The 19,947-nt window shown below is 38.4% G+C and overlaps 1 protein-coding gene across 10 annotated transcripts in view; it reads left to right on the top strand.

The window, feature by feature from the left end:
• NTNG1 (netrin G1) overlaps positions 1-19,947 on the top strand; it is a 319,109-nt gene that overhangs the window by 157,056 nt on the left and 142,106 nt on the right. For all 10 annotated transcript variants that reach the window (XM_021090119.2, XM_085023799.1, XM_085023796.1 and 7 more), the window contains exon 2: positions 5,673-6,313. In XM_021090119.2, coding sequence (XP_020945778.1) covers positions 5,673-6,313 — 641 coding nt within the window. The remainder of the gene's footprint in view (positions 1-5,672; positions 6,314-19,947) is intronic.

Below are 19,947 nucleotides of genomic sequence, written 5' to 3'. Positions count from 1 at the left end.
AGAAGTCCTAAAAGAGCGGCCTTTCCTTATTACTATAGTCAAGCAAGAATCCAGAAATTTTAAGAAGTGCCAAGAAGCAACTGAGAATGGGGGGCCCTCCAAGCAAAAATTATCCCTCTGATACAAAGAGGTCAATCCCAGCCTCCCAGAAACTGTTCCTGCTTGCTTGTCTCCCACTACGTGGTATTGAAGGAGGAGAAAAGAAAGCCATCCCCTGACGGTGATAGGCCAGCCTGGCAGCTAAAGCATTGTTCTCAAGGTCCATTTCTCTAAGAGATGAGCAAGGGACTGTGCTACCAGTTTCTTCACCCTTTGAAAGCCTTGCTTTGCAAAGCCATAGAGATATCTATTTCACAGTGATGTCCATTTCATAGAGGGGACAGGTGGGGAGTGCTACCCCAGAAGGCAGTTTCTACTCCCCGTGCCTTTGTATCTTTTTTTTCTTTTTATTGCCACTTACCAATAAAACAAGCAAAGACCAGCCAGATGCAAATGGGTGTGAGGCAGCCCTGGCTCAGTGTTTTTCACAATCTATGTAAGTGTTAACCCAAATGCTTCTCACAACCACATGTAAGTACATGCCTGCTTGGCGTGTAACGTACAGTTCAGTAACAGATCTCCCATGAGAATTCTCTGTAGAGCCAACTGTCATTCCCAATAGTCTGCCAGGTGGTAAAGCTTGGAAAGGCAAGTTCAACATGGTAGGACTCACAAGTATTACACTGTATACTGCTTAGGTAGGACTTTCTTTTTTAAAAGAAATCCCTCCGGAGGGTCTAGATCTTAGGTGAAAGGATGTTCTTTGCAAAGTGTCATTTGTCAGAAGGAAAGCACTTCTATCAATAGAAATAATAAAACAGGTCTAAAATTTTATGTCTCTAAGTTCTAAAAGCCCATTAAAGAAGAGTAACAACAATCCACTTTGGTTGCAAAGTGCAAATTAATAACTAACTTCATTTCTCCAGAGGTAAAATATTAACATTTTTAAATGAAATTAAGCATCACAATCTTCTAATTGTTATGGAAATATTTAGTAGCAATATCTGTTTAATTATTTAGGCAACTCTTAATGGTGTAAATATTATCAGCACAGTCATAAATATTTTCTGCTTTGTCCATAGACAATCAGCTAAGGATCTGTTGCTTGTAGGACTTAAATTAAGACTATTTAAGGCTGCCTGCTGGCCACAAAATAATTACTTAACACTTGCTAATGCCTGAATCTGTTAGATTTAGCAGCAAGAAATGTTCTTTGCTTTCACAAGTAAGAAGTTATTTTTCTTATATAAATTTTATTTGTTAATGGTGTTAGAGAGGATTAGGGTGTGGTTGAAGTAGATGAAAACTTAATTAATCTAATCCCTTTAACAACAGCTGTTTTCATATGGATAGTTCTCTCTAACAACAGTACTGTAGATCACACCCATGTGAAATATTTCCAGTAAATATTTTGGCCTGTAATATGTCCTCAAGTTTTCTCTTTCTAGAATGGTAAGATTTTCAGCGTCTTCAGCTTTTTTCTTTCTCTGTCTCTCTCTCTCTCTCTCTTTTTTTTTTTTTTTTCCTTTCACCTTATATTCAGGGTTTCTTCTTGGCACCAGAATATATTTTTTTTTCTCTGCTCATTTTCTCTCAATGTCATTGTTTCTCAGTAAGTTCTGTTAATGACCATCAAATCATTAATCTCCTAAGAAAGCATGGATGCTTTGACATAAGAACAGTTCAGGAGTTCCCGTCGTGGCGCAGTGGTTAACGAATCCGACTAGGAACCATGAGGTTGCGGGTTCGGTCCCTGCCCTTGCTCAGTGGGTTAATGATCTGGCGTTGCCGTGAGCTGTGGTGTAGGTTGCAGACGCGGCTCGGATCCCGCGTTGCTGTGGCTCTGGCGTAGGCTAGTGGCTACAGCTCCGATTAGACCCCTAGCCTGGGAACCTCCATATGCCGCGGGAGCGGCCCAAAGAAATAGCAAAAATACAAAAAAAAAGAACAGTTCAGTTTTGTGTTTGTGTGTTTTTTGGTTTTGGGTATCTTCAGTCATTTGGAGGAGATTCTCATTTGAAATGATTTGTTTACCCATCAATTTCAATAAATTGTTATGCTGCTGAAATTATCACTAGGAGTAGAATCAGATGAAGGATGAAACTGTTATTTTGGTCAGCCTATGATTATCTCCTGTATAAATTGGGAATTGTTCTTAATCTGCTCAAATGTCATATTGTCCAGGAGAGACTTTCTCTGACCTCCCAAAATAAAAGTGCAGTCAGTATCCCTTCTCCAACACCACTCTCCCTGTTAATGGGCTTTGTTTTTCTACATAGCAGTTATCATCATGTAACACCACAAATCATTATGTATCTGTTTATTTAGTGCATCTCCCCTAAGATGGAAGTTCTTCTGAAAACAAGGACTTGCATTTGTTTACTGTTATAGCGTGATAGCCAGTACAAACGTCTTAAATATAATAATAGCAGGCAGTCAGAACATTATTATTGAAGCACAAAGATTTTCTTTCATTTTTTTCAGGTGCCTAAAGCACCATATCAGTGCAAAGAAATGAAATTCTCCCCTTTTCTTGGAATGCATTTTGATGGTTGACAAGTTGATGTAAAAGTAAGCATTTGTCCTGGGCTGGTTATCTTCTCGGCCCAAGTGGAAGGATGTCCCTCTGGAACAGAAGCAGAGACAGTGCTGGGTTTGGCCATGTCTTCACTGAAAAACTAAAACTTTGGGCTGTGCCCTGTTTTTTGGCATCTACACCTTTACAATTTTAAGAGTAATACAAAGCAGACAAGCTGGAAGAATGCTCTCCAGGACTCCACTTACGTGGTATATGAATAGGAGTTGCTGAAACAAAAAGGAGTTCCAGAGTTGAATAAGTTTCTGAAAGTAGGTAGTACATTAAGCTGAAGAAGTTTCTTAACTCCCAGGCATCTCATGTGTATAATAATGTTCATCAGGGTTTTTTAAGGAGCCAAGACCTTAGGCTGGTGTTTTCCAAACTCCTTTGGTCACAGGCCCTTCCTTTCTACCAGCCTACTCTTGTTTCTAAGACTAGGTTGCACCATGGGGAAATTCATTAGCTTAGGAGTTGAGTGGGCCAGGTCAGGCATAGGAAAAGTAGATTCTGGCTCCACCCCTTACTCATTCTTTTATATGACCTTTGGCAAGTTACTTATCATTTCTCAATGCCTCTATGTTTCCTGTTCTGCAAGGTAGGGTTGACAAGGATTAACCAGGATAATGTATGTAAAGCAACTAACCCATAAGTTCCATAAATGCTAAATAAATGCTGGTTGTCAACATCTTTTATCAAAGGTAGGAATGAATGCTTTTCAAGCAGTTACCTTCAAGGATATTTTCTAAGACAGGTTTACTAGTAAATTGACCCATACCCAGAATCATCCATCTGTGCCTCCTTCTTTGTCTCAGCACCTGAGAAGCCCTGGAAGTCAAAGAAATGCTATCTTCTGGAGTTTCTTGGTGGCTTAGTGGGTTAGAGACTTAGTGCTGTGGCTTGGGTTGCTGCTGTGGCAAGAGTTAGCTCTGTGGCCCTGGAACTTCTGCATGTTTTGGGTGCAGCCAAAAAAAAAAAAGGAAAAAAAGAAGAAAAATGCTCTTTCAACAGGACTTAGTACAAATGTCTCATAACTCACTTTGGTGTATCCTGCAGAGTTGATTTCCTGTGTTTCGATACCCTTGACCTCAGATGAAGACATTTTTGTCAGGAGAAAGGTGGTAGCATCCAAGCTAATGATTGTGCAGCTGGCTACATGCTGATAGATTTTGAAGTGACCATATTTTTTCAGTAAATTTCAAATGAAGGTGTGATTTGTGTAAATCTGACCCCTTCCAGTAAAATGTGCATTTCCATATATTTAGAATTTATAAATCCTGACAGATTCCACAATATTTATAGCCCTCCATAAAAAGCCTTTGCCAGTTTGCAGAGCTATGCATTTGGCTCTCTGGTATGCTTTAAAGAGTTTAAATAATAATAAATTTGGTGATTTATTCCACCTGGAACAGAAATTTATTTTCCCCCCTTGGCTCATTTTGAAGGGGATACTATAAATAGTGCCACAGACGCTGGGATCAGGAACAGGGAATTGAAATTTGAGAGAGAAGAACAGAAACATTTCCATTATCACTGATGCCTTGAATATATTTTTAAAACAGTTCTTTTCCTCAAATAATGTACCTTCTCTCCTTTCTCCTGCCCCATCTCAATTATACTGAGTCCCCCAAACCTGTTGCCAGCTCTTGGATTCAGTTGCATTAATGGCAAAGAGAGTGAAAGTATCAGCTGACTAGGTTGGAGAAAGTTGCCTCTAGGGAGGCCAAAGCAGTTCTCCAATGTTCATCTTACATTTCACAGGCGTCAGCTGGTAACTGAGCATCGATGTCTAATGTATAAATTCATTGTTTCAGACCCAGCTCATGCATTCTGCAGGTATGATGAAAAGCTCTCAATTCATGAAAAAGAAAAAAAAAATCTAATTGTAGTGATAAGAGAAAGCCTAAGGACAATATCAGAGAATTGATTCTTTCACCCATCCATGCTTATAATTACCCAATACAAGATAATTGGGACACATTTGAATAGTTGACTCCAAATGATAACAGGCATTTTTTTAAAACACAAAATAAAGCAAAACGGGGGAGCCAGTTGTTTGCCAAAGAATCAGTCTACCGATGACACCTGAGTGCAGTCATGTGGTTTCACCTAAGTGGTGTTATAACTTGTTGTGCTATGGCAAGGAGACTTATTTCCAGCTTCTTGTGTGAGTGGACTGTGACAGAATTAGGCTTTGTGTGAGGGAAAAAAAAAAATAATAATAATGGCTAACCTCCATGGATAGCTGACCATGAGCCAGCACAGAGTAACACATCAAGTGGCTGGGACTCTTTGCAAAAGCCTTCTAATTAAGTGCTGGATTTTCCTGTCCTGATAAGTTGGAGCCCACCTCCACCCCAAGCCTTTCCTGAGCAGTCCCCTTGTCTCCAGCTAATAGGGTGGCAGATGTTTCGACCAAGCCCCAGAGCCTGTAGTGTACCACATTTTAATGATTTGTGGTGAACAAAGTAAATGCTTTAAAAGCAGGCTCTATGAAGCAGGCACCCAGTTAAGTATGATGGATTCAAGGTGAAGCAAAAAGAAGCTGAATGTTGTATGGAGGTATTGTCTCCCAAACAAGACATGGGTACCTGTGGTTCATCACTAATTCCAAAGCTTTGCCTGAAAAGTGACTTTTTCAAAAACTGGGCTCTTGAGGAACGTCCTTGAGGCGTGGAGGAATTTCCTTGCTTTTCTATAGCATCTCTCTAAGAGGACGCAGAGGTATTGAGCTGTTAGACAGTTGCTCAGCGTCTTTGTGCTTGTGGGATCACATTATGGGTCTCACACATATGGGATAAATAAACTGTTTTCATTTTTTAAAGACCATGAAAGGAAACAAGATGAGAAAATTGCCATATTGCCTTTAAAAAAAAAAAAAAAAAAAGCTATTAAAGAGGAGAATCCAGTTAGGGCAAATAAAAATGACAACTGCAAACAGGTTTCTTTGTTTTTTTTTTTTTTCCTTTTTCTCCTAGCCTCCTAGTCAGCACAGCAGTAGGCAAGACTTGTGTCAAACCAGTGTTTTGATGCACCCTCTTTTGTTCTTCTTCCATAGGGCAACCCCTACATGTGCAATAACGAGTGTGATGCAAGCACCCCAGAGTTGGCACATCCGCCTGAGCTAATGTTTGATTTTGAAGGAAGACATCCCTCCACATTTTGGCAGTCTGCTACGTGGAAGGAGTATCCCAAGCCTCTCCAAGTTAACATCACTCTGTCTTGGAGTAAAACTATTGAGCTCACAGACAACATAGTTATTACCTTTGAGTCCGGGCGTCCAGACCAGATGATCCTGGAGAAATCTCTTGATTATGGACGAACATGGCAGCCCTATCAGTATTATGCCACAGACTGCTTAGATGCTTTTCACATGGATCCTAAATCCGTGAAGGATTTATCACAGCATACAGTCTTAGAAATCATTTGCACGGAAGAGTACTCCACGGGGTATATGACCAATAGCAAAATAATCCACTTTGAAATCAAAGACAGGTTCGCGTTTTTTGCCGGACCTTGGCTACGCAATATGGCTTCCCTCTACGGCCAACTGGATACAACCAAGAAACTCAGAGATTTCTTTACGGTAACAGACCTGAGGATAAGGCTTTTGAGACCAGCCGTCGGGGAAATATTTGTAGATGAGCTACACTTGGCACGCTACTTTTATGCGATCTCCGACATAAAGGTGCATGGAAGGTAAGAAAACAACTGTTTGACGTGAACGAGAATGGGTGTGTTCAAAAGAAAAGACCAGTTTGTTGGTTCCTGCAGCTGTAGAGTGACATTTGTCACTTTCTTCTGCAACATTTTCTCAGGAACACCATCCTAGAGGTAGGTTTTGAGGCATTTGAGATTCTTCTAACTCAGCAGTAATTTGTGATCTCAGGCTTGTTGCCACTGAACCTGAACTTGGCAGGATTTCTTAGAATGTAAACCAAAGCCAAAAAAAAAAAAAAACCCACAGGGAACTCCCTAGGTCAAGGGGTGGTTTATGTCTTTAAGGCAATGAAGCCAGGGGGAACAAAGCCAGCTCTGTAAAAGAGACTAAAAAACAAGAAATACATCTTACTCTTGGTTTTGAATGCCAGACAGGGTTTCAGCATGGTGCAACTCTCTGTTTATGTTTTGTTATGTTGTACAAAAAAAGTTCCGGAAGTGAAAGTTGTATCTCTTTACATTTATTAAGTCAGAGCCAAAAGAATTTAGGAAACACAGCGCCTTTGTTAAAGAGGGCCAAGCTCTACTTTTTAGGGTTTTAGATGATATTATCATAAAAGGATATGCTGTCATTTAAAATATAAACTGAAGTCAGACCGCCTTCATTTCGTAGATCACCTATAGATGGACCAGAGCTGAAATACATTAATGGTCACAGTCAAGCATAGCTTTGTTTTGATAATATACCAGAGACAATTAAGCAAGTTTCCAAGAATTTTTGAAGATGTTTAAATGGAAAAACTTGAATAAGGAGACCAGGACCACCAACACAGAAATTTTCAACTGGATTTTTAAGAGTGGTATGCTGCCAGAATAGCCAACTGATGGAAGTTGAAGCATGAGATAATTAGCTGGGAAACTAAAGGAACACAGTGGGGGGCGGGGGGGGAGCATAGCAAAGCAATAATCATTTTAAAATGCCAAGGGAGCTTTAAAGCAAAAATATATGAGGATAAGAATATAAATAGTACATATATCATGTAGGTTTAATTAATCATAAAAGCTAAACAGATAAGGCAGAATTCATTAAATTTACTGGCTTCTAGCATCTCTGAGGGCAGTGTAATCCTTAGAGACTAAGGAAGTGTTAAGACTACCTGGGCTTTCAGAGAGCTGTCTCAATCCGTCTTTAATAATGGTATTATTGTACTTGTGCACTAGACAGAAGAAGTGGCCATTGCAGTTAAGGGTGGACCATAGTGGGCACACAGAATTGAGTGGTGGGCATGACCTCAGTTTGGTGGTAAAGGTTTCAGAATTTTGCCTAAAGGAATCTTATTTACAGAGAATGGCAGGAACTGTTGGCCACCTACTATCAACTTTGTTCTAGCTTCATGTGTTTCATGGAAGGGTCAAGAATCTTCAGCTATGGAGCCACTTTAAAAACTTGTAACCAAGGTGAAGTTTGATGAAGTTATCTTTAAGGCAGAATCATACTTCTGAGAGAAATATGCACAGGCACAATACTAAGCTTATGAGTTCCAGGGTTCATATAACCCCAGGGTGTGACAAAGGAGCAATATGGAGCTATGACCTTAAATATGAGGGTGCCTTTTATAATAAAATGCAGCTATTGTACTCGTGGATATTTTAGCAAAAGAAGGTCAGTTTCCAGTATCTTATTCCTGGGAATGTGTGCAAAAACAGATGATGTTGATATCATTAACAATAACATACCACAACAAAGTAACAAGTATTCTGCTTCTCTACAAGAACAGATGTCAAAATTAATAAATTGAGATTTGAATTTGAATCCTAGTATGATCCATACTGTTAGGTAGAGTCATCTGAATTTCTTTACAGTTTGAGAAATCTTTAATCCAAGCAAAGATCTTTACAACTCAACTTCTCTTGAAACTCTTATTTTCCAGTTAGAAAATAAGGCAATCTTGTGATGCTTTTTGGTTGGGAAATAACCATTGTCGGGGCTCATTTCTGTCATTGAATATTCATGTTTTCCCTCTGCTTATTTAAGAGAGTGTAAAATACACTTTAAAGCTATGGGTATTTTTGTGCATTCTCTATTGCAATCAGACCTACCCTCTCTCAAAGGTGGCACGTTAGAAATGTAGAATCCCACCTGATGTATCCTTTTCTTTTATCCCTCATCCTAATAGTATTGTCCAGCTGCATTTCAGTGGGTCTGAGGAGTTTGGAAGCCCTCTTCCCCTTTCTGGGACTCACCTCCACTGTCTTTTCCTGTTCACCAGTCAACTGTAAGCTGGTGAGGAAGCAGCTGGGCAAGAGAGAAAGGTCCAATAGAGGTGAGACCCTTCCAGAAGGATCCACTCAGTCACCTCCAAACTCTGTCCAAATTCCTCAGGACAAAACGGTTGCTGGCATGGACTGTGCTCGGCGCCAGATGGCTGGGGTATTTTTAGTCTTCGGGGAGGGACTAAAGAAGCAAGGCCTGATGGTTCGGGCGTGCCTCCAGCTTTTAAGTTATATAAGGAAGATGGTGCCGCTAAAGGGAACGGTTGAGCTGTTGCCTGGTGCGTGGCCCTTTCAGCCCAGAAACTGACATACCCTTGAAAATTTCAGTTGGGTTAAAATCCTGGGTTGTTTTTTTCCTCCATAGCAAATAATCTGGAGGAGAATTGAGCATGAATTGATGATCTCTAAAAGAAAGTTCTAAAGGTCTCTTTTCAAGAATATCATGATATAAACTTTCTAAAACATAACTGAGGCCTTTGCTTCCATCAGCCCACCCCTCCACCGTGCGTGAAATGACTGCCACATTGAACTTCCTTTGGCATGTCTACATCTGATCATCATTGTGATGTGTCTACCTGTCCCTCTACCTCTACCCTCACCGTAATGTGAGAACCCATGAGCGATTTGGAGAAAGTGGGTAAATTTCCATGTAATAGTGGACAGATAATACTGCAGATTTTTTCACCCTGAAACATTAAGTTATAAAGCAGAAGAGTAGCGCGTCTTTGTTTGAATTGACTTACTGTGAATGCCAGTCTCTATTTCTGTGCACATGTGGACCTGGCCTTTATGTTTTATGCTGGCTAGTATTTTTTGGCATTAAAAATGTTTTGATTGTCATTAAGCTAACATAGCATTTATGTTCTTTTTAGCATGTGACACACCTGATAGCTAGTTTACTGGTGACAGCTATAATCACATCCTAAAAGTTTTATTCCTCTTTTGCTCCATACTTAATTTTGCTTCCATTTACTCCTTGTTATTGTATATTTATTAAGATAATGGAGGAAAAAGAGGAAACATGGCTGTTGGCAATCTCAGCGACTCCGTGGTACTTACATTGTTCAATAAACCTAATAATCTGCATGGACTAATTCTGACTTATGGACGTTCTGCTTCAGTAAATCAGGGTGATTTTCTCTAGTGAATAATAGACGAGTGCAGTGTGCCAGCACCTTAATTAAAGAGTGGCTCTCTTAGTCTTGATCTCATTTTAATTTACAGGGTAATACTACAATAATATTACTAATGGAAGGTACATTAAAGGGCATCAAGTAGCATTAACTGTATTAAATTATGGTACTTGTGTTAATTAACTGCTGAAGCAAGATGGTTCTAATGGCCAAAAAGGTCGTCGAATGCATAAATAAAACCTACCCAGATGAGGGGGTAAAAGGAGAAATGAAGAGTAGATGTTTGTTCTGAATGTCTTTTTATACGGACAAGGAGTTAAACGCCCAGGCTGTTAAATGTAGATAATGTCCAAAATGTTTTCTTAGTTATACAGTTGGAAGTTTTGATTTTTAAGTGTCTTGTTTCTGTCTAAACTTTGCAGATTTAAATTAATTGAAAAGTGAACAGTATATTTGTCAGATGTATGTACTTGCTCGAATAAAAATTCAGTATTATTTATTGTTTCTTTGAGGTGGACAGTTTCAAGGAAGTAGTGTGATTTATTGTGATAATTATTAAATCTGAAAGACCAATGAACATTTGATAATATGCCCATTTATTTGTAAGATATGCTGTCAGCACTGTATCAAGGTACCAGGTTTAGACATAAGATAATAGAAATTCTTTTTCAACTTCAAGGGCGTTAGGACAGAATTGTAAGAACCTTCTCAGTGGCCTAGAAAACTCTAATGCGCATATCCATTTAGTTGCTTTATCACGCAATATTCCTAATCATAATTATCAATAATTTTTTTTTCTCAATGGTGTTTACTCATTTCTTACCCCCTGCACGGCCCACCCAAGCTCCTTATAGGCAGTTGGCTGTCAATTGCTATTTAAAGAATTAACTTTTCCCTGTATACCTCCATTTATCTTTTAAGAAAGGAGCCAGGGAGCACGAGCACAGAAGCTCTGTTTCTAAACACTTTCAGTGCTTTCTTCATTTCACTGCTGTCTCAGCTCAGAACTGCTGCCTCCCTGCCTAATCCCAGGACCTGGAAAGGTCCGGGGACAGAAACATTCTCTTTGGGTGTCAGGAGTGAGAAAGGCCCCCTACACTCTCTCCCTCAGAAGGAATCTGATTTTTTTTTTTTTTTTTTTATTTTTGTAAACCCTCACTGTTTAAATGTCACTGCTTTGGTATTTGCCCTAATTAGAACAAAGTGAGGTTGAAATTCACTTTCTTGAAGCAAGGCTTTCAAGGTAGTGCAAAACTTTGTGATATTAGGTAAGTAAGAACACCTGAGGAAGTTTAAAAGCATAAAGCATAAGCATTCCTCAAATTATCTCAAATAATTTAGAAAACACATGCAATTCAGAAGCGTTCTGCCAATGTCAAAAGCCTGACATTAATCCTGTAAGTTCTCGTAGTCTTTTTCCTAGCTGCAATTTGAATGAATCCACCAAAATATTTACTCTTACCCTCTTCTGTGAGAGGCATCCTGTGGGATGTTTTTGAGGCATTTATCCAGGCATTTGTTCATTCTTCTCAATGTTCTAATTATTGAGATTGGGCTTTACTACTGCTTAACAGACTCTGCTTTCTTAACATCTTCCTTCTTTCTGTTACTCAAAGACTTTGCCTCTGCCCTGGGACAGAGGCTGGGCTAGGCAGTGATGATGTGGAGATTCAGGAGGCATAGTCAATTCCTTCAAGAAGCTGATAACCAGAAGCGGCCCAGACATGGAAACTAAAAGTGACATGACAGCTTGGGTTAAATGCTTATACCATGTGCCTGTGTAAAGTGTGCACTAACCAGGCAGGAGATACTAATTTAATCTGGGAAGCCCAGCAGATCTTTGACGAGGATAACATTTGCATGGTATCCTGAATATGTGCCTTAGAATGCCATGCAGCCAGTGCAGAATGGATATTCTAGATTACAAATTATGCTTACAAACAGCACAGCATTTTGAGGAACTCTAGGAGTGAGGAATTGGTAGAATTGACAAATCCTGCGAGATGCCCTTCTGTCTTCTCCCCATGGATCTTCAGCACCTCCAAGAAGCCTTGAAGGATTCCTGCGTCTTGGCCTCTGAGACCCTCATATCCTAGGAAATCTAAAATTATATAGGTTCTCACATACCAACTAAGTGCAGGTGAGAAGCATTCTAAGGCAATGGTGTTAATGAATAGTCTAGTGTGGCTGTATTAGCAAGGAAGTTCAGAGAGAGCCAAGGAGAGCTGTCACATTGCTTAATTGTGGAGCAACTGGAACTCTTAAGTCTGGATGCTCAAGTGGAGAGTCTGTAAAAGCTGTCCAAATTCCACAAAAGCCATCAGAGCATAAGGGTTTTAATATTGGCTTACAAAGTGAATAGAACTTGGGAGCCAATTAGATTTCAAAGAAGGGAAGGGTTTAGTAGGAATCCAAGAGGAGAGTCCAGCTAAGGATTTTAAAATCCTGCTCAGGTGTTCCAGAGAGACATCTGCATTGGAAAAGTAGATTTGAAAGTTGTCGCCTTACATGTGATAGTTGAAGTTTAGGAAATGGATGATGTTGATATGATAGGATGTTTTCCCTTATAATTTTATAAGTGACTATGATCATTTATAGAACATATACATAATTCTGTGGAATATTGTCATTGAAGAGCTACTTTTTGAAGGAAGTTAAGAAAAAACTCAGAAATAGAACATCATAAAGTAGGGAAATGAGTTAATTCTAATAGCCCCTATTAGTATTTAAATAATAATGCTTTACATTTGTATAGCACTGAGGTTGCAAGGTTCTTGTAAGATAGCTTCTTTTCTCTAATCCTCACAAGTAATTTGTGAGGCAGGTGCTCCTTAATCCCATTTTACAGATGAGAAAACTGAGGATCAGAGAAGTTCTGTGACTTTTTTTAAAAAGTTCAATGTATGAGAAAGTGACAAAAATCTGGTTGCTAATTACAAATCTCATATCTTCTTTTCATTATGCTCTTGTAGCCACACTAGCCTGAAGTGAACTCAGCATATATAGTAGACCCAGAAAAATTTTTTTTTTTTTTGCCTTTTTGCCATTTCTTGGGCCTATGCCAGAGCCACAGCAATGCAGGATCCGAGCCGCATCTGCAACCTACACCACAGCTCTCGGCAACGCCGGATCCTTAACCCACTGAGCAAGGGCAGGAACCGAACCCGCAACCTCATGGTTCCTAGTCGGATTCGTTAACCACTGCGCCACGACGGGAACTACCATCTTTTTTTTTAATTGAAGTATAGTTGATTTACAGTGTTGTGCCAATTTCTGTTGTACAGCAAAGTAACCCAGTCAAACATATATATACATTCCTTTTCTTATATTATCTTCCATCATGGTATATCCCAAGACTTTAGTTATAGTTCCCTGTGCTATACAGTAGGCCCTCATTGCTTATCCATTCTAAATGTAATAGTTTGCATCTACTAACTCCAAACTCCCAGTTCATCCCACTCCCTCCCCTCACCCCCATGGCAACCACAAGTCTGTTTTCTATGTCTCTATGTTTCTATTTTGTAGATAGGTACATTTGTGCCATATTATAGATTCCACACATGAGTTATATGGTATTTGTCTTTCTCCTTCTGACTTGCTTCACTTAGTATGATAGTCTCTGGGCACATCCATGTTGCTGCAAATGGCATCAGTTCATTCTTTTTTATGGATGAGTAGTATTCCAACATATATATGTACCACATCTTCTTAATCCATTCATCTGGTGATAGACATTTTTACTGTTTTCATGTTTTGGCTATTGTGAATAGTGCTGCAAGGAACATGGGGTGCATGTATCTTTTTGAATTGATAGATGCCCAGGGATGGGATTACCTCATGATATAGTAGTTCTATATTTAGTTTTCTGAGGAGCATCCATACTGTGTTCCATGGTGGCTGTACCGACTTACATTCCCAACAACAGAGTGGGAGGGTTCTGTTTTCTCTACACCCTCTCCAGAAATTGTTATTCATAAACATTTGTGGTGGCTCTTCTGACTGGTGTGAGGTGGTACCTCATTGTAGTTTTGATTTGCATTTCCAAAGGAGCCATCTTCCAATGGCAGCAGTGGATTAATTAGTCTTGTGGCTCTGCTCTTCTTGTAATATTTAGGAAGCCTTCCTCTCCGTGATATTTGACCCCGGACAAGTATCCTCACTTTCCTTTTACAAAATATCTACGTGAATACCTGTTTGCTTATAACCAAAAGGAGTCTGAAAAGGATTTTCACCTTTATTTAAAAAGGAGAAAAGCAAAAATAGTGACTGTTCTGCACCAAGCCCTTTTAGAGGCACCATGCAGCTGGAGCAGCCCAGGGAGAGCAGTATGGCCAAACTCCTTCCCTAGGAACTACACCCAGCATCTCAGCATCATGCTGCTATAGCTTTGAACCATGTTGGTGAGGTTCTCTGTTCCATTTCAATTTATTCCATGCATCTGTTAGCAAGGTATGTCCTAAGGTAAAGACTACTTTTTTACTTTATGCCATTTCAGCTCACAAAAAGTTTCACAGCCCTACTTTCAGATAACAAAGGAAATCTGCCTTTTGTTATATCAGATTGCAGTGTGTTTATCTGAACTCTAACTTCTTTGTTTTTATCAACTTTATAATGTGTAATTGGGCTAATTTGTCGTATTGTGTTAGATATGTGTTTCACTGGTGAAATAGAATTATGATGATAGTTGCTCATTTTCTGAGTTGGAAAATAAACCAGATTTTCTCATTATTAATTTTCCCATATGTTCCCATAGACTTTTAATACCTGCAATACTTCCACTTAACACTGAAACACACCATAAACATTAATAGGTATACTCAGAAATGGCCAAGTACATTAACTTACTTTAGGAAGGTTGATTCTCCAGTTGAGGGCAATCAGCTTTTCGTGTTAACTTCCACACATTAGTCAACATTCTCTCTTCTGGAACTGTAGTGAATGTATGCTGCCTCTTTCATATAATAAAATTTCATACATTTGCAGTCAAGTGATCCTACCCCTCCAAGTCTTTTTTTTTTCCCCAAGTTAAATTTAACCATTCTATCACCCCAAATTTTTCACTTTAATTTCCTCTCCTTTTAAAGGGAAAATGAAATTCAATAAATAAGAACATTCAGATGAAAAGCTTAGTAACCATGTTAAAAATAAAAAACAACACAAAGCATTGCTACTTAACTCCAGTGGAAATGCTTAACATAAAGATTTATGGTCTGCACCCATGTTAAGTGGACAAGAGAGTGCTATTTTAAATTTGGGATCTATTTGTTAAATCATTGAGGATTTCTTGAAAGAGAATATATGCATAAGCAGCTCATTTGCCTCTGAGCTTTGTACCATTATAGGAGAGAATGTATCTAATAATTTCTCCAATTAAATTATGACCTTCATTAGTGCACAGAAAAACAACCCAGTTTAAGAGCTTGTCTCTTTAGCCTTAACTCCCCAGTGCCAGAGATTTTCTTTAAACTAGTGGGTCATTAAAGGAAAGATGTCTCCTTTTTAAGAACCTGAAGGATTTTTAGGCAGAATACCACATAATAAAAGAGTGAGATAATTTCCTTCCTCACTTAACTCAGCATTCGTATAGGAAGTTGCATTCTGGCTACATCTTTGTGCCCAAACAGTGGGAAACCGGGATGTACTCAACTTTTCTGTCTACCTTCTGGACCTATGTTTTTTTTTTTATCCTAATTCAGTGGTTGGCATCTTTGGAAGGCCTCCTTGGTTTTTTTGTTTTGTTTCGTTTTGTTTCATTCCTAGGATCAGAGGTATTTCCTGAAACATTAGGCGGTCGTGGCCATTGGTTGATATTTAGTATGGGTCTTTTTGTGGCTATATGTGATCAGTGGTTCAGTAGAAACATCGTACACATTCATTCTTCAAATACAAGAACAAAAAAGTGTTAAAGTCCTGTCTTTTATCATAGTAATTTGATTGTGTAGATAGATACATTGATTTCATAGCAATATAGGTATACATTGCAATTCATCAACACACTTTTATTTTTTTATTTTTACTTTTTTTAGGGCCACAACTGTGGTGTACTGAAGTTCCCAGGCTAGGGGTTGAGTCGGAGCTACAGATGTCAGCCTACACTACAGCCCTAGCAATGCAGGATCCGAGCCGCATCTGTGACCAACACCACAGCTCACGGCAATGCTGGATCCTTAGCCCACTGAGCAAGGCCAGAGATCGAACCCACAACCTCATGGTTACTAGTCGGATTCACTGCACCACAATGGGAACTCCCATTAAGTCACTTGCAGAAGAAAAAATGTTAGCTTAACCGGAACTAAACTCACTGCATATAAATTCATGATTGCTTTTTATAGGTAAGAAACCATAAGTAAACAAAATAAAGTATCATTGGCAAAGGAGAAAAGGAAATTTTTTTTTTGCTTTTTAATTTTTATTTAAACATTTTTATATAATTTTAAAAGATTACTTCCAGTTAGTTATTTTCAAAATATCATTATATTCCTCATGTTGTACAATATATCTGAGCATATCTGACACCCAGAAGTTTGTATTTCACCCTCCCTCACCCCTATATTGCCCCTCCCCCCAAAACTGGTGACCACTACTTTATTCTCTGTATCTGTGAGTTTGCTTCTTTTTTATTCTGTTCACTAATTCGTTGTGTTTATTAGATTTCACATATAAGTGATATATAGTGATATATAGTATTTGTCTTTCTCTGCATGACATTTCAAATGCCGTCCAAATCCATCTATGTTGCTGCAAATGGCAAAATTTGATTCTTTTTATGACTGAGTAGTATTCCATTGTATGTATATATACCACATCTTCTTTATCAGTTCACCTGTGGATAGACGCTTAGGTTGCTTCCATATCTTGGCAATTGTAAATAATGCTACTATGAACATTGGGATACATATATCTCTTCAAATCAGTGTTTTGTTTTTTCCATATATATACTCAGGAATGGGATTGCTGGGTCAAGTCATAGTTCTGTTTTAGTTTTCTGAGAAATCTCCACAATCATCTCCACAGTGGCTGCACCAATGTATGCTCCCACCAGCAGTGTGCAAGAGTCCCCTTTTCTCTGCATTCTCACCAGCATTTGTTGTTTGTGTTCTATTTGATGATGGCCATTTCTGGCAAGTGTTAGGTGATATCTTGCTGTGGTCTTGATTTGCATTTCTCTGGTGATTAGCAGTGTTGTGCATCTTTTCATGTGCCTGTTGGCCATCCATATTTCCTTTTTGGAAAAAAGTCTATTCGGTTCTTTTTTTTTTTTTTTTGAGGTGGAGTTGATAAGTTATTTATATATTAGATGTTAATCTCTTATTGGTCATATCATTTGCAATTATTTTTTCCCAGTCAGTACGTTGACTTTTCCTTTTGGTAATGGTTTCCTTTGCTGTGCAATAGCTTTTTAAGTTTAATTAGGTCCCATTTGTTTTTTTTTTTTTTTTTTTTTTTTTTTGCTTTTCAGGGGCACCTCTGTGGCATATGTAAGTTCCCAGGGTAAGTTCAAATTGGAGCTACAGCTGCCAACCTATACCACAGCCACAACAACACGGGATCTGAGCCACATCTGCACCCTACACCATAGCTCACAGCAATGCCAGATCCATTAACCCACTGAGCAAGGCCAGGGATTGAGCCTGCATCCTCATGGATACTAGTTAGGCTCCTTACCACTGAGCCACAATGGGAACTTCCTTCTTTTCTTTACTTGAGGAGACAGATCCAAAAATGTATTGTTGCAATTTATGTCAAAAAGTGTTTTGCCTGTTTTCCTCTAGGAAGTTTATAGTATCCAGTCCTACATTTAGGTCTTTAATCCATTTTAAGTTTATTTTTGTGGATGGTGTTAGAAAATACCTAGGGAGAAATGAAGATGAAAACACGGTGATCCAAAACCTATGAGATACAGCAAAATCAATTCTGAGAGGGAAGTTTATAGTGGTACAAGCCTCCCTAAGAAAACAAGAAATATCTTAAATAAAGGACCTAATCTTATACCTAAAGAAGCTAGAGAAAGAATAACAAACAAAACCCAAAGTGAGTAGGAAATAAATCATAAAGATCAGAGCAGAAATAAATGGAATAGGGACTAAAAAAGCTATGGAAAAGATCAGTGAAACTTAAATCTGGTCTTTTTTTTTTTGGTTTTGATTTTTGGTTTTTTTTTTTTTTTTTTTTTTTTTGGCCATGCCCATGGCATGTGGAAGTTCCTGGGCCAAGGATCAAATCCGTGCCACACCTCTACCCAGAGCCACAGCAATAATAACGCTATGTCCTTAAACCCCTGAGCCACAAGGAAACTACCTGAAGCTGATTCTTAGAAAATATAAGCAAAATTGATAAACCTTTAGCCAGACTCATTGAGAAAAGAAAAGGAGACGGCCCAAATCAATAAAATCAGAAGTGAAAAAGAAGTTACAATCAACACCACAAAAATATAAAGGATTGTAAGAGACTACTAAAAAAACTACATGCCTCCCCCCCCAAAAAAAGGATAACCTAGAAGAAGTGAGTAAATTCTTAGAAAGAGAGAATTTATTCTCTCTTCCCAAGACTGAACCAGGAAGAAATAGAAAATATGAACAGATCAATTGCTAGTAATGAAATTGAATCAGTAATTTAAAAACTCCCAACAAACAAAAGTTCAGGACCAGATGGATTCAGAGGTGAATTCTGCCAAACATTTTGAGAAGAGTTAACACCCATCCCTCTGAAACTCTTCCAAAAAGTTGCAGAGGGAGGAACACTACCAAGCTCATTCTATGAGGCCACCGTCACCCTGATACCAAAACCAGATAAAAATACTACAAAAAAAAAAAAAGAAAATTACAGGCCAATATCACTGATAAACATATGCAAAAATCCTCAACTAAGAACTAGCAAAAGGACTCCAACAATACATTAAAAGGAACATACACCATGATCAAGTGGGATTTATCACAGGGATGCAAAGATTTTTCAGTATCTGCAAATCAATCAATGTAATACACTCCATTAACAAAATGAAGGATAAAAACCATATGATTATCTCAATAGATGCAGAAAAACAAAATTCAACACTCATTTATGATAAAACCTCTCCAGAAAGTGGGCATAGAGGGAGCCTACCTCAACATAACAAAAGACATATGTGACAAACCCACAGCTAACTAACATCATACTCAATAGTGAAAAGCTGAAAGCATTTCCTCTAAGATCAGGAAGAAGACAACATTTCCACTCTCACCACTTTTATTCAACATGGTTTTGGAAGTCCTACCTTCGGTCATCAAAGGAAAAGAAATAAAAGGAATCACAATTAGAAAGAAAGAAGTGAAACTGTCACTGTTTGCAGCTGACATGATACTGTACATAGAAAATCCAAAAAATGCCACCAGAAAACTACAAGAATTCATCAAAGAACTTGGTAAAGTTGAAGGATACAATATACAGAAATCTGTTGCATTTCTATACAGTAATGATGAAAGATCAGAAAGAGAAATAAAGCAAACAATCCCATTTACTATTGCATCAAAAATTATAAAATACCTAGGAATAAACCTATCTAAGGAGGCAAAAGACATGTACTCTGAAAACTATAAGACACTGATGAAAGAAATCAAAAATGACACAAACAGATATAAATATATTTCATGTTCTTGGATTGCAGGAATTAGTATTGTTGAAGGGACCATACTACCTAAGGCAATCTGCTGAGTCAATGCAGTCCCTATCAAAATACAAATGGCATTTTTCATGGAAAAACTTTGAAATTGCTTGTGCTTTGGCTAATGAGTTTTTTCTAAACTACTACTTGAAAAACATTGAATGAATGAATGAATAGATTAGGTTTGAAATGTGTAGTATAAGAGCCTCACAAACATCATTGTGAATTGGGTCCATCGATCCCAATTCACAATATTATATAATTGGAATAGCTACCATGTCAGCTCTTTCTGGTGCTTTAGACAACTGATAATGTGCTAGGAATGTATTGAGAGGACAGAGGGCAAAGCAGTAGGATCTCAAAATCATTATTTATCTTACTTTAGAAGGAAACATTGGCTAGGAGTCAAGAGAAATAGGTTCTAGCTCTGGCTGCGCTAATAACTCAGTGAGGCAAGAGCAAGTCCCCATCATTATAAGCAGAGTCTCCTCATCTTCAAAATGAGAGTATTATACTTGATGTGTGGTTTCTCAGAAAATTACTTTCAAATAAAGACTATGCTAGTCAAAGACATTTGGGAAATGTTGTTTGCAATACTTTCTGCTACGAGAATCACAATATATATC

The sequence above is a fragment of the Sus scrofa genome, chromosome 4 (genome assembly GCF_054392235.1).
Source record: "Sus scrofa isolate SSC_HxYL_T2T_F1_AM1 chromosome 4, Sscrofa_HxYL_maternal_Yorkshire_Landrace_v2.0, whole genome shotgun sequence".
In the NCBI taxonomy this organism is placed as follows: Eukaryota; Metazoa; Chordata; class Mammalia; order Artiodactyla; family Suidae; genus Sus; species Sus scrofa.
The sequence above is the reverse complement of the archived record's forward strand: the minus strand, read 5'-3'. Positions and strand labels throughout refer to the sequence as shown.